Below are 25,823 nucleotides of genomic sequence, written 5' to 3'. Positions count from 1 at the left end.
TGGTCTATAGTTGGCTAAGACATCAGGATCGAGGGTGGGTTTTTTTCAGAAGAGGTTTTATCACAGCTACTTTAAATGACTGCGGTACGTGACCTGTTAATAAAGACATATTGATCATATCTAGTAATGAAGTGTTAACCATGGGTAACGCTTCTTTAAGTAGCCTCGTTGGGATGGGGTCTAAGAGACAAGTAGATGGCTTAGCTGAAGAGACCTTTGACATTAATTGTTGAAGGTTTATAGGATAAAAGCAGTCTAAGTATGTCAGGTCTTGTCGTTCTTTCTAGCAGTCCTGCGTTTAAAGGTGAACCGTTAGGGATTGAGGGCAAAAGGTGATGAATTTTATCTCTAATTGTTATAATTTTATCATTAAAGAAGCTCATGAAGTCGTCACTACTCAGAGCTATAGGAATAGATGGCTCAATAGAGCTGTGACTCTTTGTCAGCCTGGCTACAGTGCTGAAAAGAAACCTTGGGTTGTTCTTATTTTCTTCTATTAGTGATGAGTAATAGTCTGATCTGGCATTTCTGTGGGCCTTCCTATAGGTTTTCAGACTGTCTTGCCAATCTAAATGAGATTCTTCCAGTTTGGTGGAACGCCATTTACTTTCAAGTTTTTGCAAGATTTGTTTTAATTTGCAAGTTTGGGAGTTATACCAAGGTGCTAGTTTCCTTTGCTTCATCATCTTCTTTTTGAGAGGAGCAACAGAGTCTAAAGTCGTCCGTAGGCAGGCCGTAGCACTGTCTACAAAATTATCAATTTGGGAGGGACTAAAGTTAACATAAAGGTCCTCTGTTATATTAAAGCACGACATTGCGTTAAATGCTGTTGGAATATCTTCCTTAAATTTAGCTATAGCACTGTCAGATAGGCATCTAGTGTAGAAGCTTTTATCTAATTTTGTATAGTCGGGTAGTAAGAATTCGAAAGTTATTAAAAAGTGGTCTGATAATAAATGATTCTGGGGAAATACTATCAAATCTTCAATTTCGATGCCATATGCCAGCACTAGGTCGAGGGTGTGGTTAAAACAGTGAGTGGCCTTATGCACACTCTGACTAAAACCAATTGAATCTAGTAGTGAGTTGAAAGCAATACTAAGGCTATCGTTGTCAACGTCAACATGGATATTAAAATCACCTACAATAAGTACTTTGTCTGATTTAAGGACTACACATGATAAAAAACTCAGCTTCAACTTAGCACTGTAACACACCGCACAGACCACAGCCGACGGCCAAGTACCACGTACGTTCTGCGCCTATGTGCAAGGAAATAACTCCCCATACCAGCAGGTGGCGGTAATCTATTCATCATTCAACAAGGGAAACTAGATACTTTTGCTATGATACCCACAACAAACAGCGTTTGCTCTAGCAGCGGCAGAACCGAACAAACTCTGCTTCACTCCCCGCTGGGAAGACAGCGGTACTGGGAGATGGCTGACTGGACTGTGCCTCTCCCTGGCTGTCATCCGTTTTCTCGGCAAAGAAGTAAGGGAGCAGAGCGAACGAACGGCGGCGGCTGGCTCGTAAGCTAACGTTAGCTTGCTAATTTCACCCACCCAACATGCCTTCATCATACACTGGTTACCTAAAATTAGTCAAAGTAAACTGTCACTCATCTGAAGATAGCAATGTGCTTTCCTATGATTTGACAAGAGCGTGTGAATTAAACATTAAGTTGTTACATTTATACTAATAAAAAGGATGGCCGGCTGGCTGGTAAGCTAGCTTGCTTGCTAGGCGGGTAATTGTTTAGCGGTGCAGAGAGAGAGGTCTATTATGGTCTTTATATTAAATATCAAGGTAAAGGATATTAGTTTATTAACGATAGTTTATTTTGTAATGTCTAGTAGAGGTCTTTTAAAATACATATTACTGTTGGAATAAATATGCCTAAGCAAGTAGTTATGTATATCTCATTGTAGGCTACGTTTGTCATCTTATGGACATAATGTGCAAAAATAGTTATTCCAATCATTCGAACCTGTGTGTTTTTAGAAGGAACATTCAAACGTAATCTTTGACCAGTTTTGACAGCTCTATGTGTATTGGACTGATTAGATGAGATGAAAAATGAAAGGAGCCTTTGGTGTGCTTGTCACAGTTTGTTTTTCTCACTCTTGTTTCCAAGCATAACAGTCAATCAGATGAATTGGCTATTCAGCCGACGGTCGACAATCGCCGACGCCGGCGGGACAACACCGCACAGACTAGGCCGTCGGCCCAACTAGGACCGACTGCCGACCGTCGGCCCAACTAGGACCGACTGCCGACCGTCGGCTTGGTGTGTCAGGGCCTTAAATGGGGCAGCCTTGGAGCAACCATGTCTTTTGGTTGCTGTGGATGTCTGTTTCAAGGCATTTTTTGTGTTCAATGTCGGTTATCCGAAACCTTGTGCTAAAGTTTGGGAGTTCATCCAGACTACCGTCTTTCAGATACCAGGACATGAATCAAACGCTGTCAAATTAACGAGAGCTCGGATTGCTACTATGTTGTTTTTATGGCACACGGTTGAGTTAAGATTTCAAAGTTGGTTCCATAGTTCAATGCAGGCATTTTGCTAAGTTGTGACTATTTTGTCCACAGTGAATCCTTAGGATGAACAGTATCTGTGGATGGCTTTAGTGACCACATTACCTATAGGCCAGAAAACAATTTTCACAAATTAACAATAATTTGGAAGCCCCCCGTGCTTTAACTCTGAGGACCCCCTGTTGAGGATCACTGAACTAGAGTTTAGTCATTTATTATATGTAGAGAGAAACTGAGATTATAATTCTCTGTAAACTAGGTAGATGAGACTCTCACCTGTCACAAAATAAAAAACTATTGTTCCAAACAATGTTGCAGTGTTATTTACAGTGGGCATATGTAATAGTATCCATTGTTTTACTTTTTTGAAAGTAGATGAGGAGACAAAAGTTTAACTATTTAGTCTTTTAAAATGGGTTATATTCCATTTGGATTGTTATAGCTAGGCCTAGTCCATTTCATTTTAGGAAAAAACAGTAGCCTATCTGCGCCTGATGCTATCCCCCTGTAAATCATCTGAATCTGAATCTAAAATCTGCAGACTGATTTGTTTAACATATGCACCATGTGAAAACTGAAATGATCACTTTCTAGCTTGACAGATGCTGCATTAATATTTAGTCTATGGGCATGACGGGCATGACACTGCTCCCAAACGTGACACAGCTCCTCAACCCGCTCTGCCATTTGCCAAACAACCAATCAAAGTTCTCCAGTTTTGTCATTTGTGCTGACGTTTTACCATGTACCCAATCAGCGAGCAGATACGGGGATAACAACATCACAGTTTACTGTACTACCCACGCCCCCCACCCAGTGTTGATTTTCGATGACAGCTCACAGCAAGTGAAGTTTACTGGGAGCCTACAAAACGGGCACTGTTTTAGCCTTCCCTAGTAGATTTTGGCTTCATTTCGACCGATCTCTCTGGATTATTCTTTAACAATGGAATAAGAAGTAATCATGGTGGTAAATTCAGTGCACTGGTTTCGCAAAGGTCTGCGGTTGCACGATAATCCGGTGCTGCAGGAGGCCCTCAATGGAGCGGACACCGTGCGCTGTGTTTATATCCTAGACCCGTGGTTCGCTGGCGCAGCCAACGTGGGAATCAACCGATGGAGGTTTGCCATTTAACTTTATCTGTGTCACGTTTACATTCTATTAAACTAAACGCTGGTTGTCAGTAACGCATTATGTGAACACAATTTATCAGGTCGCCATTTGTGTGATTCATTGCCTTATAACATGTGCAACGCTTGGAGTTTAGGCTCTGGCCTCCACTACACTTCAGTTAGCTAACGTTAACGCTATCTTAAAATGGAGATAATTCCATGCCAAGCACCATAGAAGAATCGAACAAGTTTAATGTTAGCCTTGTACATCGGCAAACTATTCCCCACCTAGAAGAAGACCACTTCGTTATCGAATCAGTACTGTCCGCTGGTATGTTCGGTATAAACGAGAACTACCATGAAACGGTTAAACAAAAAAACAAATCTAAAACAAAAAAAACAGCACCACTATTTTGACTATCGCCCAACTGATCCCACTGAAGTTTGGAGGAAACTGAACTGAACTGAAAGAAGGTCGCCCAATTCACGGCTGAATAATATTTTCAAGCAAGTCCTTGATTTTGAATTATGATTATGTCCACATTCGGACAGTTTTTGGTAACATACTATCAAAAACTCCTTTATCACAAACATAAATGTAAGTGTAATGGTGTAAAATTTTATTTATATATCACATTTCAACAACAAGACAAGTAGCCTACACTCCAACCCGTTCTCCAACCCACACTCGTGAGTGTATATGTGCGTTACATAGGCTAAAAGATAGCTACAAGAATCACCGTGGTAAAGTTGGTTTTATATTGGACATTGGATATTCGACACATTCGACACACATTCTTTGATTTTTTAAATATTTTTTTTAATGTAAAAAAATTGCTATAAATCTATTATGCTGCCTGACCTTTTGACCTATTGATGTCAAACCACTTTTGGTGAACTCAGCTAACCCCCCTACACATTGCACAAAGCTTCCTTTCTCAAAAAATCCATCCTTTAATTTTTTTAATATTTTTTATTGTAAAAAAAATGCTATAAATCTATTATGCGGCCTGACCTTTTGACCTATTCATGTCAAACCACTGTTGGTGAACTCAGCTAACCCCCCTACACATTGCACAAAGCTTCTTTTCTCAAAAAACCCATCCTTTAATTTTATAGAATTTTTATTAGACAAAAATTGCGCAAATTACGCACAAACAAATTTGTGTAGGTAACTATAATAACACCAACTTTGACATATCTCAACCAAAATAAATGCTACCAACACGAAACTTTAGATCCTAGTTTGCCATGACCCTCTGGGGGTCCCCCACACATTTTAAGAAGACTCGGCCATTAAGGGGCGCTGTAGCCAACATAGAAAAGTTTCGGCCCTTCTACTCAATCAATGTTAATGGGACATTTGCAACGGCAACGTACCACAGACCTTGCTCACACATGTCGATATTTACTGACGTTTGCCTCCTCACCGTTACGCTTTGGGTCCCACTTTCGCACGCTCCCCGGGTCGTCGGGGGCTACTCACGACCCGGTCATAACTGCTTGCAGTTATAGTTATTTATTGTTTTTCACACAGTGTACATTGAAACAATTCTTCTGGAACATGCACCATTCCGGTTGCTGGAGTGCAAAAATCTTGGAACCATCTTCTGCATGAGTCAAATTGGGTCTACAAAGATAAAATAAAATAATAAAAATAATAAAAAAAAATTAAAAAATCAAAGGATGGTTTTTTGAGAAAAGAAGCTTTGTGCAATGTGTAGGGGAGTTAGCTGAGTTCACCAACAGTGGTTTGACATGAATAGGTCAAAAAGTCAGGCCGCATAATAGATTTACAGCAATTTTTAATATTGAAAAATATTTTAAAAATCAAGGGATGTTTATTTTGAAAAAAAGAAGCTTTGTGTTATGTGTAGGGGGGTTAGCTGAGTTCATCAGAAGTATTTTGACATGAATAGGTCAAAATGGCAAGCCACATAATAGATTTTTCGAATGTGGAATATCCAATGTCCAATATAAAACCAACTTTACCACGGTACAAGAATCAAAGTTACAGTGCAGTATAATAAATAAACAGTTACTCGATTTAATAATCGGGTCGCGTCAAACGAAATGACTGAAACCGATCCTCCACGTACCTACGTACGTAGCCACGGCAGATTTAACGCAGAAGCATAAGTCAAACTTAAAAAAACACTTCTGGAACCAGAGCTGTTAAAAAAGTGGGTGGTCACTGTCAAGCTCTATTGATTTTTTTTATTTTTTATTTTTTATTTTTTTAGGGAAACCCTTAAAGACAGGCCAATGACATGTGCAAATTTCAGGAGTTTAAAGGCCCGGACACACAGAGCCGAGACCCTCAGCAGAAAAGGCAGTTGGACTGATCAGTCTCCCCGAGTTGGTCAAAAAAGTGCCTCGGAACACACCAAAGCGACGATACATAATACGTCTCCATAACAGCAGGCAGCGCTAATCTGTATTGTCGCCCAAAAATGAAAACCGGCAGCTGATTGGACATGCGTCACGTGGGTCTGGTTTCTCCGGAAATTCAAAGACAGACTGTCATGGGCTTGTTCAGAATCAAGGGAGTAAGCCTCTTCTCGGACCGCGAACCTCCTATGGCGCCATTTTAATGCTACAAAGCCATCACCTCCCGTTAGCATTCCATTGACTGCCATTCATTTTGGCGCCACTTTGACAGCGAATAACTTTACATCTGAAGCATTTAAAGACTCTATTTGTCCATTGTTTATTTCTAAAGAAACACAACAATGTATAAAAGGCTCCATTACCTTGTACCTCACGTTATGGCTCCGTAGCAGACGTTTTTATAAAAATAGGCTAACGATTGTGTCATAACCACGCGACTTACTGTCTCATAGTAGAGGAATTACCGTATAGTACAGGAGAAGTGCGCAGGCAGTTTTGTCTCACATTAGTTGTTTAAGTGTAATTACTAATGTTAACTAGCATTTTAGTTAGCAATAATTAGCCTGTGTCCATGTTATCTCCTTACATATACCTATGCTCTCCGTCTCTGCAAGATTGGGAATGATTGAGATTTCTCTTGGCACAGCTACCAGAAGACTTACATCTTTCAGACACGTTGCTCACGGCACATTTACGTCGTCTCTCTCAGTTGGAGGCTGCGCAGTAATGCTAGCCATCACCGGAAAAGTGCTTCTATTGGCCTTCACTGGTCTCCGCCCAGAGCAACGGGATCTGTTGGTCCATTCTTATATACAGTCTATGTTCAGAATACGATCTCATATTGTACTAAAATAGTTCACCGAAACGTGTTTCTGAAAACATTTTAAGTGAGGAACAGGCCATGCAGTTGCTGAATCTGTCTTCATTTCAGATCAACAAAGGTCAGTTTAAAAGATTTTCGTCAGATTTTGAGAGACTCTAGTCATTCTGCTCCCCGTTTCCGGGTTAGCACTCTACCAATCAGATGGGTCATTTTTGTTTGACTGCCGGCAGTGCCCGTCCCACCGATTATACATGTCAAATCGGCCAAAATGAAGGACAACAGCCCCTTGGACGGACGGCGGCACAGAACACACCGAACAGACTCGAGTCACTGACCTCGCCAGACTGTCCGACAGCCTCTGTGTGTCCAGGCCTTAACAGACAGGGTCTCCTGAGGCAGGGGCCCTGAGGTACAGTCTTTGGTATAGAGGGAGAAGAGCAGTGGGGAGAGAACACATACCTGGGGGGCACCAGTACTGATGGTATAGGTTCTGGATGAGATTTTCCCCAGCCTAACCTGCTGCCTCCAGTCTCTCAGGAAGTTTGTGATCTACTGAGATATGTTTTCTCTCGTTTGGTGGGTGTGTCTCTAGTTTATTGGCTCAGGTCACAGGTGATACTCAGCAGAGGCGTGTCTGTAAACTTGTGGTAATAAAAAGGCAGAGCGCTCTCTCCCCGTGGGGTCGAAAATCAAGCTGTTCCAATTAGCGCTCCCCCTAGAGGCCTGGAGAACTTCCGTTGTGTAATATGCAGCGTTTTTTTTTTGTTGCATTTGTTTATGGGGTTTGTGTGCTTTTTTTTTGTGTGCATCGTTTCTGTATTTGCAGTGCATTTGTGTATTTGGTTGTGTTGTGTGTATTTGCAGCGCGTTTGCTAAATGCTGCGCATGTGTTGTCAGATTTATGAAGATGTTTTCATAATTTGCTTGTGTTTTGTCTATTTGTGTGTGTTTCATTAAGTTGCAGTGCATTTACCCCCTGTCGGCCACCATACGTTTTCTTCTGCTGTGTGCTTAGAATTGGGGAATTTACAGCGTTTTTCTTTAACCTTTATTGTGCGGACGTTTAGTTTAATTCACAGTTTATTAATATCCAATAACCCGTTCTGTCCAAACTGCTCCAAATTCCAAACCCTAAGTTCATTGGGTACCCAGGAATCCCAGGTACACACACAGATATATCCCGATTTATTAGAGATATAGCACCTTACAGGAGTAGCACTCTGAATTTTGTTATACGTTTTAATGATACAATGACAATAAAAGGCATTCTATTCTATTAACTCAGAGCTTGATCGGAAAAAAGGCCTCTCTTCCGGTTCTTGTTCTGTGTGGTTGTTTGAAAATAAATTACAGGACTGAAATGGTGTGCATCTTATCACTGTGCCATCCCAGCTATACAACCTGCTGCCTTGTAGTTTGGTAATATTTCTCACTAATTTCCCTTATGTGTGTCTGTGTGCAGGTTTCTGCTGGAGGCTCTGGAGGACCTGGACAGCAGTCTGAAGAAGCTCAATTCCAGATTGTTTGTAGTCAGAGGGCAGCCTACTGATGTTTTACCAAGGCTTTTTAAGGTTTGTATTCCTGCCCACCACCTGTCTGCTCTGTGTCTGTCAGGGACCAAAACTTACACCACGCACACACTGAAGGGTCATGACCAAAAGAACCACGCAATACAGGCAGAACTTTTTGAAACAAAAATTATAATCTATTGTCAAACTGTATCTGCTGACTACTAGGGCTGGGATGGTATGGATTTTTTGTTACCACGGTTGAAAAGCAAGAAATTTCCGCGGTACACTGCAACCCCCTTACGAGAGTAGCGTAAGTTAGAGCGAGAATGGCAGGGTGCCTTAAGTGAGTGACGTCAGTGCCCATGTGGTCGTGCAAGGAGAGCGAGCGGTAACGGAGAGTAGCGTATGAGTGCAGCTGTGAGGAAAAGAGAGGAAAAAAGAGATAGCAAAGTTGATGTAAAGTGAGTTAAAAGTGAACAATAAAACAACAAGCTAGAGCGTCTCAAGACACGGTGGCTTTATCTATTGTCAATAGGGTGTTACCCCCGAAAAAACATCGGCTTAAACCTTATGTTGCAGCCATAGACTGTATAAAAAGATTGCAGCAGTGTTTCCATTTCAGCTCAATGTGAGCGTCTTCACTGAGTTTTGCTGTCATTTAGGGCCACAATGGTTTCTCTCATCTCCGTTGATCCATTCCACAGACAGTTCAGAAAGCTCTTTTGTCAATAAAGTAAAATATAAATAAAATAGTTTGCCGACAATGCCGAGTGCAGCCCGTCTAGCAGCTGAGCAGACAGAGAGCAGAGAGGGCGACTCGGCAGTTCGCTAACTTGTTGCTCTCTCTACCAATATAAGCCGCTCTGTTTTAGGCTACGAAACGTGCATGCAGGCTGATATTCGACCGCGCCGTTTTATCGGGATAAAGCTATAAACAGAAGGAAGCTCCGCTAGCTGCTAGGCTAATGTTCAATGGTAAACACTGCAGCTTGTTAAGCTAGTTAATGTGTTTACCTCAGCTGAGAACGGAGAAATGTCTTTGTCTTTCCTACCGTAATACACGGTAGGAAAGGCAAAGACATTTCTCCGATACAAGACATTACACAGGTACTCTCGCATATAGGCCTAATAGTCAACACGAATGGAATGTTATTATGTGTCATGGAACATTGAGCTCCCCAACCCGTGAAAGGTCAGATTTGCTCCATCTTTTGATAAGTTCTGTTTAGAAAACCTTGAATCCATGTAAGACACAATGTCATCAGACACAATCCATGTCATTAGAATCAATGAATCCATGTCATTAGACACAACATGCACACATGTGCAGGTCAATGTTTCTTTTGCGGTGATGACGGTGACGAGCTCCGACCCGCGGTAGGCGTCACGTGACCGCGGTAACCGTCCCAGCCCTACTGACTACTGACTGTGTCACTCAGAACAACAGCTGTGAAATTATAGTGACATTTTTAGTGGAACTTGTTCCCCCTCTTTTTTTTGCTCATACTACTCATACTTACTCATAATAAAAATTGTCACTAAAGGTTTTCCATTATAGTTTTGTACTATGGCTGATATGACCACAAAACAGGTATTAAATGGTATTCTACGTGACATTAAAAATGTCATCAAAGTCTTAAATTTAACTCGCTAAACCCTGGTCAAATATGGAAAATTTAGCAAAGGTCGGAGTAGAGCTGGGCAATATATCGATATTATATCGATATTGTGATATGAAACTAGATATCATCTTAGATTTTGGTTATCATAATATGGCATAAGTGTTGTCTTTTCCTGGTTTTAAAGGCTGCATTACAGTAAATTTATGTAATTTGTTATTAAATACATAGGCTATTAAATTATGTCATTACCAGCCTGTTGTAACTGTTCTATTATTTTACTTTACCCACTTAGTCATTATACCCACATTACTGATGATTATTTATCAAAAATCGTGCGTGCGTGCATGCGTGCGTGTGTTACTCGCTCCGAAGCTAATCGCCGTCACTCTCTCACTCGCTCAACCACACACTCCCCACACACACACATGCCGGCCCTGTTATTCTCTTAAAGAGATCGACGCACACACCAACGCAAGCAAGTATAAACTTCAGGCCACTTTCGTAGGCTATGGCGAAAGCTCTGCGTGGAGCCTCCGCAGAACCATAAATCACAATTTAGACCTCAGAGGTTAAAATGTAGGTGGACATTTTGATTGGAATTCAATGATTATGTAACATCCTATCTAGGCATGTACATGTATTGTTCTTTTCATGTATTGTGTTTCAGTGTCAAGCTAAGCCAGTATTTTTGTGAAGCTGTGTCAGGCTCCGCCTTTGTCAGCTGATCGGGTTAATTGTTCTACCTGTAACACCTGCAGTAACAATGATGTCTCAATGTACTAAACACACCCTGTTGTGTTTTTATGCCTTCGTGCCGGCGGTAGCCGTGGCCAGAGGCAATATTTTTTCCGGTTGTCTGTCAGTCCCATTCTTGTGATTGTGATATCTCTTCAACCCCTGGAGGGAATTTCTTCAGATTTGGCACAAAGTCCACTTGCACCTCAAGAATGAAGTGATTAGATGTTGGCAGTCAAAGGTCAAAGTCACTGTGACCACACAAAACACATTTTTGCCCATAACTCAAGAATTCCTATGCTAATTATGACAACATTTCACAAAAATGTCCAATAGGATACAATGAGGGATGACATTCTATATCCAATGGTCAACTTCAATGTGACATCATAATGTTCTGCAAAAACACTTTTCTGGCCATTATTCAACGCCATAACACATCAACAGAAGGGGAGAATGTGACAATCATTTACATTTGGTCGGATACTGTATTGGTAGTCTAAATCCACGACGTTCCACTTCTGGGATTGATCTGGTGCCGCCAGAAATTCCAGAGGATGTCACTCTTTTTGGCTGGATGTCCGTTACCTTCCGCTTTCTTTGTGTTGTAATTTAAATATCCAGTGGATTTATGAGGACTATGGTTAACTGCTCCTCAGATCTCTGCAGGGTAAATCCAGACAGCTAGCTAGACTATCTGTCCAATCTGAGTTTTCTCTCGCACGACTAAAACAGCCTTTGAACGTACATGTGTTCCACCAAAACAAGCTCCTTCTTGAGGCTATTTTGCAGTGGCACTATTTTTAGGCCTTTATTTCGACAGGACAGTTTAAGACATGAAAGGGGGGGGGTATGACATGCAACAAAGGGCTGCAGGTCGGAGTCGAACCCGGGTCCGCTGCGTCGAGGAGTAAACCTCTATCTATGGGCGCCCACTCTACCAACTGAGCTATCTGGGCGCCCCACAAGGTGTCATTTTCAGTTTCGATCACATACTAGATTCGATATCAATTAGGTTTGTTGGGATATTTCAGTTACAATACCAACATTGCGGCGATATAAAAGAGATTCTCAGAGAACTTATGCTGTAAATTGTACAAGCAAGAAGCAACCCTCAAATACGTTTTATAATGCACGAGTTTGTTTACATCAAGAAAAAAGGACAGGACTAACATTGCAGTCATTGACAAACTACAGCAGCCGTCAATACAGTATAGTGCAACTGTAGACTATACAGCCAGTGAGTGGAATGACCATGTTGAAGAACATTCTTGTAAAACAACTATACAACTGTACCATGGTATTTTTTTTGACAAATTGACAGGTCTTCTTCTTTACAGTTAAATTTAGCTAAGAATAGGTGACTGTGAGCCGGGTACGGGTCACAGTCACCGATGTTGTGGTCATTTTAATGGCTGTTGCAGTTGAGTTTAACCATCAAAAGGTGACTGTGAGCCGGGCACAAGGCACCGTGAGGCTATGGTTGTTTCAGCAGCCGTTATAGTTGAGTTTAGCCGACTAAAGGTGACCGTCATGCGGCAACAGTTAAGTTTAGGCACCAAAACAACTCCGGACACCAACTGTGCTCCCCGGCTTGAAAGCCCTATGTGTCACGTGATGCCCTTATACATCCACGGTGAAAAGGCATATATTAAAAGATCCATTTTGGGATTTTATATATCAATAAAATCAATTCACTCAAACAAAAATGTATTATTTAAACCCAGCCCGAGTGTGAAGCATCTGTGTTTATGCACCCTTTTTGCTCTTGTCTCGCTGCCTTGCTGATCAATTATTTTTGCCTGTCCCTGTCTCGCTGCAGGAATGGAAAGTGACCAGATTGACATTTGAATATGACCCAGAGCCTTATGGGAAGGAGAGGGATGGGGCCATCATCAAGATGGCCCAAGAGTTTGGAGTGGAGACCATTGTCAGAAACGCACACACCCTCTACAACCTGGATAGGTTCGTAGCACACACTCATTATTCATGTGTTCAATGTGTCAACCACACCTGAATATACACAAAGTTGTGATCATAGGAGATCATTTACCTCACTTTAAAACCCTGAGATTAGAGGTTTATAATGATGAATTACACAATTTGAGCAAAATTAAAGAGTGCGCTAATAAATGTTCACACCATACAGAATTAATGGAAACAGTGGATGCATGGAAATGTAAATTTCTGAAATGCTGCAGCACAGTTTCCTAAGTAATTGCTGTGATGTAAATCTGTGGTTCCTAACCTTTTTTTGTCATATCCCTGCATCATTGTCAGGTTAACTTAAGTTTTAGTATGTTTGCATTTCTGCTGCTACCACTTTAAAGTGGCAGAGAATCTACATTTCAGCCATGTATCCATTACTTATGTATTGATATTTCAAACATTTATCCTACCTAACATATGACATCCATTTATCCATTACTTTTAACTAGGGCTGGGTATCGTTCAAAAAAATTTGATACCAATACTGTGACTTCGATACCGGTTCCTGAACGGTACATGTTATGGCACAAATCTTTTTATTTTAATTTTTTTTCAGCTCCTACTATGTGAGCCGTCTCTGTGTAACGTAGAGTTTTTCCTGCGTGTGTCTACGATGTGTAACATTAGACAGCCAATCACAGACATTATTAGATCTTGGTAGAAGCATGCCGCATGCTGATTGGCTCACTGACACTGATGAGATTAACTCCTGAGGCATAGAAATTGGGTATTGAATGACGAGGTATTTTTCGATACTCGATGCTTTAGAGGCAATTCAGTCGGTTCCTAAAACGTATTCAGTTCGGTACCTAGCCCTACTTTTAACTATCTATTTGAACTATTTATCTATTACTTTGACACAGAGGCAAATGCTTAATGACGGGTTTAATAAAGTGCAACAGGTTCCATTTATTTCAGTTGCACTCCCTTGTACAGAAAACCTTCCCAACATCAGCAGTCCACTCTTGTACAACAGCCCCTTAGTAAGCAAGAGGATGGAGTGCCATGTTTCAAGTTTCAGTACAACAGTTGGAAGTACTCTGTGTCAGCTGTTTGTTTTAGAGTTTTTAGTCGTTTAGAAAATCACCAGTAGTCCACAACATCCAAGAAGAGGCTGAACAAAATCTCAACCTTCTTAATCCCTTCTGAAAGCATCACATGCATTAGAGAGCCCTCCAGTGGTCATCTCATGTTACTGCATGTCACGCCCCTGTCCTTGTGCTGGCTGCAGATGGCAGAATGAGTTAAGAGCAGGAGTAAGATAAGATAAACGTATTGGCCCGAAAGAAATTTGCCTTGGGCAAAAAGCGCTGCCAACAGCTGCATACAAACTTTTTCGAAAAAATAGTTAATGCGCAAAATTGGAAATGGAAACAGCTTTGCTGAATAAGTTGTGACGTAGCGAACATTTAATTCACATGACTATAGTCCAGGTATCCATCGGATGGGGGAAGGATCGGGAAATGGGTCCCATCCAGTGCGGTGTACACTTGTGGCACAAGGTGCGTAGTGGAGTTGCGGTGCGCTTTAGCCTGTGCCTCAGCCACGTCGGGTATATTGATGAATTGGTTCAACAGCTTGAACCGTATGGCCCTGCACACCACGTAGACACAGCGGTGTGCTTACGGTTGTCTTGCTGACACCAAATGTCTCTGCCACAACCCTGTATTCTGCACAGGTGGCCAACTTGTACAATGCTACCTCTTAGCTTCTAAACTCTTTGATTTAGCAAGCCGGTTTGCAATCTACAACTATGCGTAATGTCAACTTATGAAGAAACTACGCTCTGCGACATTTTAAAAGTTCGCTTAAAATTCGCTTGACAATTGGATGGAAACATGGCTAATGAGCACTTTCATGTTCATAAAAAGAGAAGCCCTTTTTCATTTTAGTTAACACATTACACAAAGCTCAGGACTTTACCACACTGTTGTTTTGTCCATCAATCACTTGAGTAATGTGCAGTCTGTGTAATGAGCATTTTAGATTCAAGGTGCCATTTTGACGTAGTCTTGTTGGCTTAAAGCTAATGATAATCGTTTAAATAGTATATAAAGTACAGTGTTGAATAAAATTGCACCACAACCGTCATATTAAGGCGTAACTCCAGCTTTTACCATTTTAATATACTGTAGTAAAATGTTGTATATGTTTGTATATTCGCTGGATATTGCTGTATTTTTCAGTGTCTTTTCTGTATCGGTCACAGGATAATAGAGGCGAACAACAACAGTCCTCCTCTGACCTTCAAGCGGTTTCAGACCATTGTGAGCAGACTGGAATTGCCCAGGAGACCTCTGCTTCCCATCACCCAGCAGCAGATGGAAAATTGTCGCACTGAAATAGCTGATAACCATGACCAGCTATACAGTATACCTTCACTGGAAGAACTAGGTATTCAGGATGATTTTTATTACATTACTAGACTGATGAGCACTGCAAAATGGACCTTTTACATTTTGTTGTTCTCTTGGTATACTGAGGGACAACTAGAAGACAGGATTTGATGATTTAGATGTATTAATTACTGTTAGTCATACCTTATCAGACGTACAGTTGTTAATAGTCAAATTTAAATAGCACATCATTAAATGGAATTTATCGTAATATTTCCTTCATGCAGTAACACTCAACCCTGCACTCAACCCATTCAACCTCCTTTTTTTCTTATACTAACCAGCTATTTTGTATTTATTGTTTATTTTGTATTAACATTTGTTTGGGTATGTATGCACCAATCACCAAGTCTAACTTACTGTGGCAATAAAGGGTTTTTTTGTATTCGGATTCTGAACAGTTTGCACTTGGGTAAGGTTCGGTTAGTTAGATCAGGAATCTTCAACTTTATTTAGGCCAAGGACCCCTTAGCTCACGTGTCAAACTCGAGACCCACGGGACGAAACCGGCCCCTTGCAGATTTAGATCTGGCCCGTATAGCAGTTTAGATTCACAATAGATTTTGGCCCGCCTACTTGTGTGCCAAACCAACAGCACGGGAAAATGTTTTTTTAAACAGTACAGTTATGTGACATTCAAAGCCGAATTTGGCAGATTTGCTGACTTCGAGACGCAGAAATTCCCCCAGAAACAGAGAGATTTCATATTCAGGCTGTAAAACTTAATTGTTTTGCTTGATTTGCTAAATTCTATGATGGCTAAGGAACTTTTTTGCAGACTTTTGTAGGGCTTTATGTCGACAAAAATGCACCAAAAAGCCTAAAGAATGTCGAAAAAATATACACATTTTTAAAATGTGGAAAAAAGAAACGTCTGAGAAAGCCACATTAAGTCAGTAGAAACAACAAAAATGACGAAAAAAAACCTACTAAAATGTAGGGGAAAAAAGCAACATGCAGTAATAAAGTCAAAGATATTTTACTTTTTCAATGAAACAAAAGCATAAACTTAAATGTCTGACCCTTGATGTGATTCTCTTTTTTCCCATGTGGTCCTTTAGTGAAAATGAGTTTGACACAGCCCTGCCTTAGCTGAAATAGAGACGCAGCAAACTTCTAAACTTCTTAGACTTTTATGAACATCATGTCTTTTTTTAAATATTAGTTTTTCTAAAATAATACTTAAAAAAAAATCCCAATATATCGCCTTATGCACAGTATCGAAATATATTGCAATATATTGGATCGTGACCCATGTATCTTGATACGTATTGTATCGCCAGATTCTTGCCAATACACAGCCCTAATATGCAGTAGGGGGTCCCTGCGTCCGTCTCTCTTTCAGCTAAGGGGTCGCTGGCCTAAAAGACGTTGACGACCCCTGAGTTAGACAATAGCTGCTTTATTTTTGATCTTGTCTCCATGTAAATATGTGTCCAGGTTTCAGGACAGTAGGTTTGCCTCCAGCTGTGTGGCGGGGAGGAGAGACAGAGGCCTTGGACAGACTCAACAAACATCTGGACAAAAAGGTAAACCATAATGAGTTTGTTTTTGTTATTTACTGCTAAGTTGTGGTGGCCACCTATGATCCTATTCGTTGGTTTTGTTTCTGGTTGACTTTGTTGGCACACTTGTTGGCATTCAGGGATGGGATGACATCCTGTTAAAATCTTGGATAAAAACCTGTATTTAAAATAATGACAAAATCTCAAAAAAACAGTAGAACACAGCAGGAACAAATAAAGCCAATTTGTTAATGTTTGGTAAAAAAAACTTGATCGATGAAAATACCTGCCCCCAAGTAGAATATATGGTAAATTAAGAATAATGTACATTTCCACAGCACTAACACTGAGACTGCAACGTTATAAGTGAATTTCTTTTTCCTTTTCTTTTTTACATGACAATTTCTTAGGTGATCACTTGTATTGATTGTGTCTGTCTGCATAGGTGTGGGTGGCCAACTTTGAGCACCCTCGTGTCAACACGTGCTCTCTGTATGCCAGTCCCACTGGCCTCAGCCCCTACCTGCGCTTTGGCTGTCTGTCCTGTAGGGTTTTGTACTACAACCTCAGAGAGCTCTACATGAAGGTATTGTGGACACCTGTCGCTCTACCAGAGTGACATCCGTTTAGGCTACACAAACACACACCGGTGCCTGTTTGCTCTTTTCTCTGTCAATTATGATAGTTCATTGTTCCATCAAATGTGGAATCACCACTTTTTAACCACAATTGTCTTCTGTCCTCTCTGTTCTTTCTCTCTGTCCCTCTCCGTCAGCTCCGTAAGCATTGCAGTCCTCCTCTGTCCCTGTTCGGCCAGCTGTTATGGAGGGAATTCTTTTACACAGCTGCCACCAACAACCCAAACTTTGACCGCATGGAGGGAAACCCCATCTGTGTTCAGGTGGGTCTTTGCACCACTTTACTCAAAAGAAGAGGTTCAACCTTAACCCTCTGGGGCCTAAGCCATTTTTTCCAATCTTTGGGTCGCCTGGTTTCCTTGTGTAATAATCCTTTTAGAACCTCAACCTTGTAATGCACAATCAAGTTATGGACATCATAGTTTTCAGGACAACCTGGGGATATAATAATAATAATTTTTATTTATATAGCGCCTTTCATAAAACCCAAGGACACTTTACAGAAATGACTGACTAAGTTTAGCTAAGGGAGGTTGTAGGCTGTGGTGAACAGGTGGCGTGTGAGTAGTTTTTCTAAACATGTCCAGGGATGTAGCATTTCGTTCATATCTGCAGTGAGGGTGTTCCAGAGGGATGGGGCTGCAACACTAAAGGCTCTGTCTCCGAAGGTACAGAGTCTGGTGTAGGGAATGGAGAGCAGGCCAGCGTCTGAGGACCGCAGGTTTCGGGGTGGGGCGTATGGATGGAGGAGGTCGGAGAGGTACTGTGGGGCCAGGGCATGGAGGGATTTGTAGGTGAGAAGGAGGATTTATGCAGGACTTAATTGGGAGCCAGTGAAGGTGAATGAGGGTTGAGGTGATGTGCTGCCAGGTCTTGGTGTGGATGAGGACCCTGGTGGCAGAGTTTTGGACATACTGGAGCCTGTCCAGGTTTTTGCGGGGGACCCCAGACAGGACTCCATTGCAGTAGTCCAAACGGGAAGTGATAAAATATATATGTATGCTGCAGGGATGTCACATAAATGTAACAACTGTTACACCTCCTACAGTACTATCCAAATGTGCAAATGACAATCTACTACCATCTTATTCATTACATTTACGCTGTTATATGATTATTTTGGCTTGTTCGTTCCACTTTTAGTGTAAGTAGCAGCAAAGTAATACAGTCAAGAAATTAACAGCGTCGGCTGCCGTTAAATACCAAAGAAGAAGAAGATAGTCAGGAAGACAGCCTCTGATTGGTTGACGCATTCACCCCACTGCATTCTGAGATTCAAGATGGCCAGGGCTTATAGTAAAACACTACCTTTTCATACTGGAAAAAAAATACTGGAAAGACAAAAAAGTCCAGGGTGCTCAGGAAGTTCAATCAAGTGCTTGAAGGTGCTCTTTGGGGTCGGGAATTCAATTGAATGTAGAGAAAAAGAAAAAATTCAAGGCACTCTTCTTCAAAATTACTTAAAAAGCCTTTATTTTACTGGCTATTTCATGATAGAAAATGTAAAAGACATTGGGAGAAGCAACCCACGCGTAGCGGCACCGACAGCCTTCTTGTTCGGTTGTGGATTTATCTTTTTGGAATTCTAGGAAGCTAAGGAAGACCTTGTTAAAACGGCTCATCTCATTTTCATTTCATTTCATTCTCATTTTTCAAACCTGACATCTTGAAGAGAAAGAGAAACCGGTGTAGTGTACCAACCAGCTATTTTGTAGCCCCCTAAACATATACATGTTTGGTACAAAGTTAAAAAGCAGAGATGAAAAGGATTTGTCTCCTCTTGTAAAGAGAATGAAAAGTATATAGCTAATATCTCTCTCTTGTGTCATATGTTTGTTTCCAGATCCCGTGGGACCAGAACCCAGAGGCACTAGCCAAGTGGGCTGAGGGTCGGACTGGTTTTCCCTGGATTGACGCCATCATGACCCAGCTGAGACAGGAGGGCTGGATCCACCACCTTGCCCGGCATGCCGTCGCCTGTTTCCTCACCAGGGGAGATCTGTGGATCAGCTGGGAGAGTGGCATGAAGGTAAGCCAGAAACGTGTTTAATTAAGGAGCCCACCGTATCTGAGAGGTGGAGAACATGTAAACCTAGTTTGCTTTTGCACTCAAAAGTGAATAACCAGGTTATGCCAGTTCTCCCCGTATACACGAGTGGGGAAGAATGGGAAGAGTGACTGGAGTAACTCTGTTTCGGGTACAGTAGGTGGCGCTCTGCCAACGTACAACTGGTCGAAACCATGGTCGGAACAAGGCTTTTTCTTCCGGTTGACAAAATCACAGCAACTTGGAAGCGGGGAGAACATGGACGACTTTCCAGTCCCCAATGTGACATCACGACTTTGCGTAAACATACACGCCACTTTCCTAAAGCCAAGAGGCGTGTTATCTCTACGCATTTTCAGCTGTCCGCGTGTATGTCTACGTTGTATAAAGCTGACTGCAGTCTGCAACGTCTTTCTAAAGCCACGTGGCGTGTGGGGGTTGGGTTGAAAAGAAAACACGTTTTGGATTAGGAAAAGAAGAACGGGGTTGGGTTTAGAAAAAGAACAAACGTGGAAAGGAAACATCACTCGAGGAACACAAAGGAAACGCCACATGCAGGACGCGATCCGCGCTCTCCTGGGTGAAAGTCCTGTGTTTTACCCATACGCCACGCCAACCAATCTCTTTATGTGAATTTTCGGCCTTTCATACGGTGTCAATTCACATGCAATCGCAAGGTAATGTAAGTCAATGGAGTATCGTCAAATAGCGAGTATGCCTCTTTATAACACGCAAATCATGGCATATGAATTGGCGTGTCATACATACGCCACTTCATGAGATCAGTCTGCAGTCCCAGAAATGGCTCTTCTTGATAGTAGTCCTCAGTGGGTTAAATGGTTTAAAGCTTGTGTCTTGGTGCTGTTGTTTGTATGGCACCGTTGCTTCCAAATGCTCTCTTCTATTTCTGGGTCAAAAAACCACTGCAGCAGAGTGTGGAGGGGCAGTTATAACCTACGGAGCATGTGCAGACGTGTAACCCAAGCTTACCCCGGTTAAGGTGTATACATGCACGAAAACCCCGGTTATTAAAAGAGTTATCTAGGCCTGTTAACCAATTGTAGCCAGAGTAAGCATGGAGTTTGAGAAACCGGGCTAGTGCCTGAACGCAAATATATAATCGGGCTTTTAAACAGCATGTAAACGCACGGCCTGTCTAGTTTGGCAGCATCATTGTCTTTTTGTGCTATGTTCACTGTAGAACTGATTGATAGTATAAATATAAAATGTATCTGTGTGTTCCTGCAGGTGTTTGAGGAGCTGCTGCTGGATGCAGACTGGAGTGTAAATGCTGGAAGCTGGATGTGGTTGTCGTGCAGTGCCTTCTTCCAGCAGTTCTTCCACTGCTACTGTCCTGTTGGCTTTGGGAGGAGAACTGACCCATCAGGAGACTACATCAGGTAGACATTATATTGGTGCTCATACAGTATCTCCTACCATAGCACAACATTTTCCATATTATATCTCTGCAAACTCGGGGATGGTTCCTCAATGTTAGTTGCGATCTGACTGACTATGCATTTAAATGTCAGCAGCAGAAAGGATTTAAGTTCAAATGATTTTGAACGTTTCTTTTGAAATTTCCTGCAGGCGTTACATCCCCATCTTGAAGGACTATCCAAACCGGTACATTTATGAGCCATGGAACGCCCCAGAGTCGGTCCAGAAGGCAGCCAAATGTGTGGTGGGAGTGGATTACCCCAAACCTATGATCAACCACGCAGAGGGCAGCAGGCTCAACATTGAGAGAATGAAACAAGTTTACCAGCAACTCTCCCATTACAGAGGACTCAGTAAGTCAACTAACAAGACTAACCTGTAACATACATACACGTGTGTATATATATATATATATATATAATATATATTTTAGGGGTGTCACGATTCTCAAAATCCACAATTCGATTTGACTTTCAATTTTAAGGTCACGATTCGATTTCATTATTATTATTTTCAGCAGTGTCGGCAATGCCACAATAAGAGCCATGAGATGGTATAAGGTACTTCAAACGTTTGAGTTTCTCAAAATTAACCAAGTGCAATTGAGGAAGGGGTTCTTGTTTTTTTTTTGTTTTTTTTTTTTAGCCAGAAGTGACCATATCTGGACAAAAGGGCAGAGCTGGGAAGGATAATGTGGCTAAGCCAGTGTTGTGTGCTGCGCTAAGCTAAAAGCTAAAGAGGGAAAAGTCGCCAATTTTCAACCCTTCTGACGCAAGTCATGGAGCGGTGTTTTGCCGGCAAGTAAATGCTGACCTCCGGGTACTGGTGCTGTTCATTTGCATGCACGGCAGTACACAGAGCTGGTTGAAAATCAATAGACTTTCTTTTACGATACCGATTTAGTTTCCATGCTTATTGTGTTTCCACAACAATGTTAGTGAGTAAATCTACTGAAATGGTCACCACACCGTAACAGAGGAGTGGGATGTGTAAGATGAGAAAGCAGAGGTTAACTCGTGTATGTCATGGCTGTAAAAAATCTAATGGCATCTGTACAGCTTTGCTAAACGCAAACTAGCACATAAGGGGAGGGTCATGCCTCTTTTTCAAATCATTTTGGAGGGTCATAGAAAAATTATTACTGGCGAGGGGAGGGTCAAGTCTTTTTAGCCTAAAGGTCCCAAAACTCCCCCGGTGGCCCCTTAAATAAATAACGAACAGTCCCTTAGGAAAATGTTTACTGAGGGTCATTTCCCCATAGTCTTCTATAGAAACTTCTTTTTGGAGCCAGTGAAGTTGCCCCCTGTTGGGAATTGGGAAATAATGCAGGTTTAAGGCACTTCCGCATTGGCTTTACTTTTCAGGCTATTTCAGGTAGGAGAATTATTTCAGTGTGTGTGTGTGCGCCAGGTTTACTAGCATCGGTACCAACGATCCAAGAGGAGGCAGAGCCACCAATGACTGATGAGTCCCGGACCAGCAGTGGCCCTGGTAGGAGAAAACACAAAAACAAGATGGAAGATATAGAAGATGTTCTCATGAATATTACTTGGGTACATGTGTCACAGGTGTACAACAACTGTACAAAACATGTGTTTTATTATTATCTCATGTTTTCCTAGACTCTCCTCCCAAAGGTCCCGCTGACAGTGAAGCAGCTGACTGCTCTACAGCTCCTGATTCATCCACAGTCTGTGCATTCTCCACCTATTCCCCATATCCAGACCTGGAGGGGGCAACAAACAGTCACCCTTCCCAGACACCCTGCGCCTACTCAGTCTCACACACACAGCCCTCTGCAGCCATAACATCTGCATCTGCCAGCCAAGCTCTGTCTACAGCAGCTCCTCCCTCCCCAGCCTCAACACCAACCCAGAGCAGTCTGTCAAGGTTCAAACCTTCCTCCCCTTCTTCTTCATGTCCCACCATGTCCCCATCCCTCAGTCCAGCCATGACCATGACTCAGCACTCCTTTTCTGGGCAGAAGAGAAAAGGCCTTGTCAGCAAGGTGCGGTGTATCCAGAGGCAGCGAGGGCGACAAAGCTGCACTCCAGCAGCCGGGGAGGTAGAGAGGAGAGCTGAGGAGGAGGAGAAGGAGAGGGAGGAGGCCGGATTGGAGGAGAGGATGGAGCAGGATGTTGAGCAGGATGAGGAGAGAATGGAGGAAGAGACAGCAGGTCATCAGCAGTGATACAAGGTACAATATACATTATCTTTATGAACCATTAGTATCTGGAAAACATGTCAAAGCAGGGCTCCAGGGTAACTTTTGTTACTAGGAGCACTGTAGCCCTCCCTGAAAATTTTAGTGGCACAGGCAGAACATTTAGGGGCGCACACCTTAAAGCGTAACTCTCGCCAAAATGCAACCTAGGGTCTTTTTGTGAATGTACCCGAGTCAAACTTTCGTTTAAAAGCATAATTAGGACAGAAACGCCACTTTTAAGTTTTACCGTATTTACATTTTTCAGTCAAATTGCCTTTTGAATGGGAGTGCTAGGGGCACTTTTATGATGGCATCAAAAACGCTATTTTTAAAACACTAAGAAGGCTCGACACAACATGAAACTTTGCTCCAAGTATCACCAGGGGCTCTACACTTGAAGTCCAGCGTTGAGAACATTGTTTGAGTACCCAGAGTTTACTAAAAATTGTTTTTTTGCCAAATTTGCAGGTGGCACATGTGCGAGTAGTTGTAAAAAATACTGGCACTGTCTCAAAAAATGGTTGCAAAATGTCTGGAGCCCTGAAAAGGAGAATCAGTGTAATTTATAAAATGTTTTCTAGAGGGCATGATTGTTTACATATGGCAACAACGCCTTGGTGTTTAGATATAACTGGCAATTTAATTGCATAGCCTCAGCAGTCAGCAAAAGGCAGCACATTTTGGGAAATAAGCTTATTTGATCTCTTTTTAAAAGTGGGATGAGCAGATTGAGGCTCGGACTCATGTCTGTGTTAAGTACAACGCTGGAGTCAGGACATGGTTAGCCTAGTTTAGCATAAAGATGGGAGTTGGTGCAACTCAGAGTCATTCCTTGTATTTGTCATGTGGGCTTCGCCACTGCCGCGCCTCTTTAGGAGACTAGCAGCAGGTCCTGAGTGTATTGATTCCAATGGGAGAAGGGAACATGAAAACAGATTATGACGGATTCTTGTGCCCCATTGTCACCTGAGTACAATGCTGGATCCACATTTCACACTAAAAAACATTTTTCAGTCGGACAAATCAGTAAAAAATGTTCAAGACCTGTTTCGGTCTCTGCAACAAACTATCACAAGATCTGGCAACACAGATAAGCATCCTTTTTAGAGGTGTAAATATTTGTTGTTGACCAGGCACTAAGTCACTAATCACTCTAGCAAATAAAAAGGCTTCAGCTCCTAAGCATCTTAAAGGGGTGATAGAATGATTATATAGGGCAGTGATCGTCAACTGGCGGCCCGCGGGCCAGATCCGGCCCGCCAAAGCTTTTAGTCTGGCCCGCAGAACAATCACGGATTCAGAAAATGTAAAGAGGAAAAAATGCGTTGTTATTTAGCATTTCAAGCATTTACAGCAGGTAACATTACACAGGTAGAGCACAAACCCAGCCCCTGTATTTGCATCTCTATTCACATGCCGGGATTCTGTAGATGCCTGCGCTCCACACACACAGCTGAGCCGAGATGCGTGTGCGTTAAAACACGCAGTACCTGACTGGGAACGATATAGAGAGGATAACCAATGGCTGCTGGGGCAGATCAACTCACGCTAGTCTCGTTACTGTAAGTAGGCTACAATAAAACCTTTGTGAATAAAAAGTCAATACTTATCAATGCACTCACCTGTATAGACAGGCATAAACATGTAGAAAGCGATATTTCAATCTGCTCTGTCTGCTCAGTCCACCGCGCTGTTTTACGCGAACACAGCTCTACTCTGCAAATAGAGAATTTTTACAAACAAGCTAAAACAAAAGCTGTCGTCTAACTGTTTATCTTAGTTTGCTGGGAATCTTAAAATTTGGATAAATTCTTATAAATTTAACGCTGGCTGAACGAGCCATCCTCTCCGCTGGAGCGGTAAATTAAGACATTAAGGTATTAAGACCAAAACAAGCGTGAATGACGCGACCATTATGTTTGCGCTCTTCATTCTTGATGATGATGCTGGTTGTATTATTTTGCAATCGGTTTCATTGCAAATGGGCATATGTGACGAATGCATAGCCTGCTTATCTGTCCATTCATCATTAAAGCTGGGCTTTTCCACGTCAACTTTTCACTTCAGCCTCGTTGACAGTGACATTCTTACCTGACAACAGCCGTTTCTTTCTGCAAGCATTTTCCACCAATCAGGACGCTGCATACTACAACCATCACTCCTCAGTGAACTGCCTCATAGTCTGAGATCTTTTTCTACTTAAAGAGCTAGTTATCAGTATGGAGTTTCCATGTTTTTTAGGAGTTTGCTCACACTAATACATGTAAAAAAAAAAACACAAACAAAAATAGGCGTATTAGGAAGTCCGGCCCCCAGAGTGTCTGCTTAAAAAAAATTCTGGCCCTTGGAAAAATGTAGTTGATGACCCCTGATATAGGGTATTTCACACTGTTCCTTAAGGTCTCCTATGTAACATTGGTTGGGCTGAAAATTGCCCGAATGCTATTTTATTAGGCCCTTAACTACCCTGTGAATATGGTCCTATTTGGAACAAGAGCTTTTCTTCCAAATATGGTATGCTCATGAATATTTAGATGAGCTGCGTGCTGATTGGTTTGAGCGAATCACATTCATTGGAGACTAGACAGCAGGTTTCATATTTCAGACATTGCAAAGTTATACATTGTTTGTCTGCTATTTCGTTATTAAATTCACTTCTGATACTTTTTTTATGCGAGAAATCAGCTATATAAAGCTCAAATATGGGCCGTTTTACAAAAATGTATGGCTAATTGCAAATTTGGTAAGACATGTCGGACTTTAGGAGCTCCACACAGTCTGACGAGAAAGTGGCAACCTCCATACCCAGTAAAAGTCACCGTTTCCTCGGTTACTGGACTACTGGGGCTCGGGGCTCCGCGGAGCTGGCC

General features: G+C 41.9%; 1 protein-coding gene across 2 annotated transcripts in view; it reads left to right on the top strand.

Moving 5' to 3' along the window:
- Positions 1-3,339: 3,339 nt before the first annotated feature.
- cry2 (cryptochrome circadian regulator 2) overlaps positions 3,340-25,823 on the top strand; it is a 25,644-nt gene continuing 3,160 nt past the window's right edge. Inside the window, exons 1-12 of one of the 2 annotated variants that reach the window (XM_031297828.2) lie at positions 3,341-3,659; positions 8,327-8,435; positions 12,555-12,697; positions 14,931-15,115; positions 16,558-16,646; positions 17,068-17,208; positions 17,398-17,523; positions 19,104-19,289; positions 20,556-20,707; positions 20,898-21,100; positions 22,158-22,238; positions 22,370-22,944. In XM_031297828.2, coding sequence (XP_031153688.1) covers positions 3,502-3,659; positions 8,327-8,435; positions 12,555-12,697; positions 14,931-15,115; positions 16,558-16,646; positions 17,068-17,208; positions 17,398-17,523; positions 19,104-19,289; positions 20,556-20,707; positions 20,898-21,100; positions 22,158-22,238; positions 22,370-22,938 — 2,142 coding nt within the window. In that variant the 5' untranslated portion in view covers positions 3,341-3,501 and the 3' untranslated portion in view covers positions 22,939-22,944. Of the gene's footprint in view, positions 3,660-8,326; positions 8,436-12,554; positions 12,698-14,930; positions 15,116-16,557; positions 16,647-17,067; positions 17,209-17,397; positions 17,524-19,103; positions 19,290-20,555; positions 20,708-20,897; positions 21,101-22,157; positions 22,239-22,369; positions 22,945-25,823 lie in introns of both variants that reach the window. The other variant, XM_031297830.2, reaches the window with a different exon arrangement.

The sequence above is a fragment of the Sander lucioperca genome, chromosome 7, assembly GCF_008315115.2.
Source record: "Sander lucioperca isolate FBNREF2018 chromosome 7, SLUC_FBN_1.2, whole genome shotgun sequence".
Lineage (NCBI taxonomy): Eukaryota > Metazoa > Chordata > Actinopteri > Perciformes > Percidae > Sander > Sander lucioperca.
Note: the sequence above shows the minus strand (reverse complement) of the source record. Positions and strands in the feature narration are given on the sequence as shown.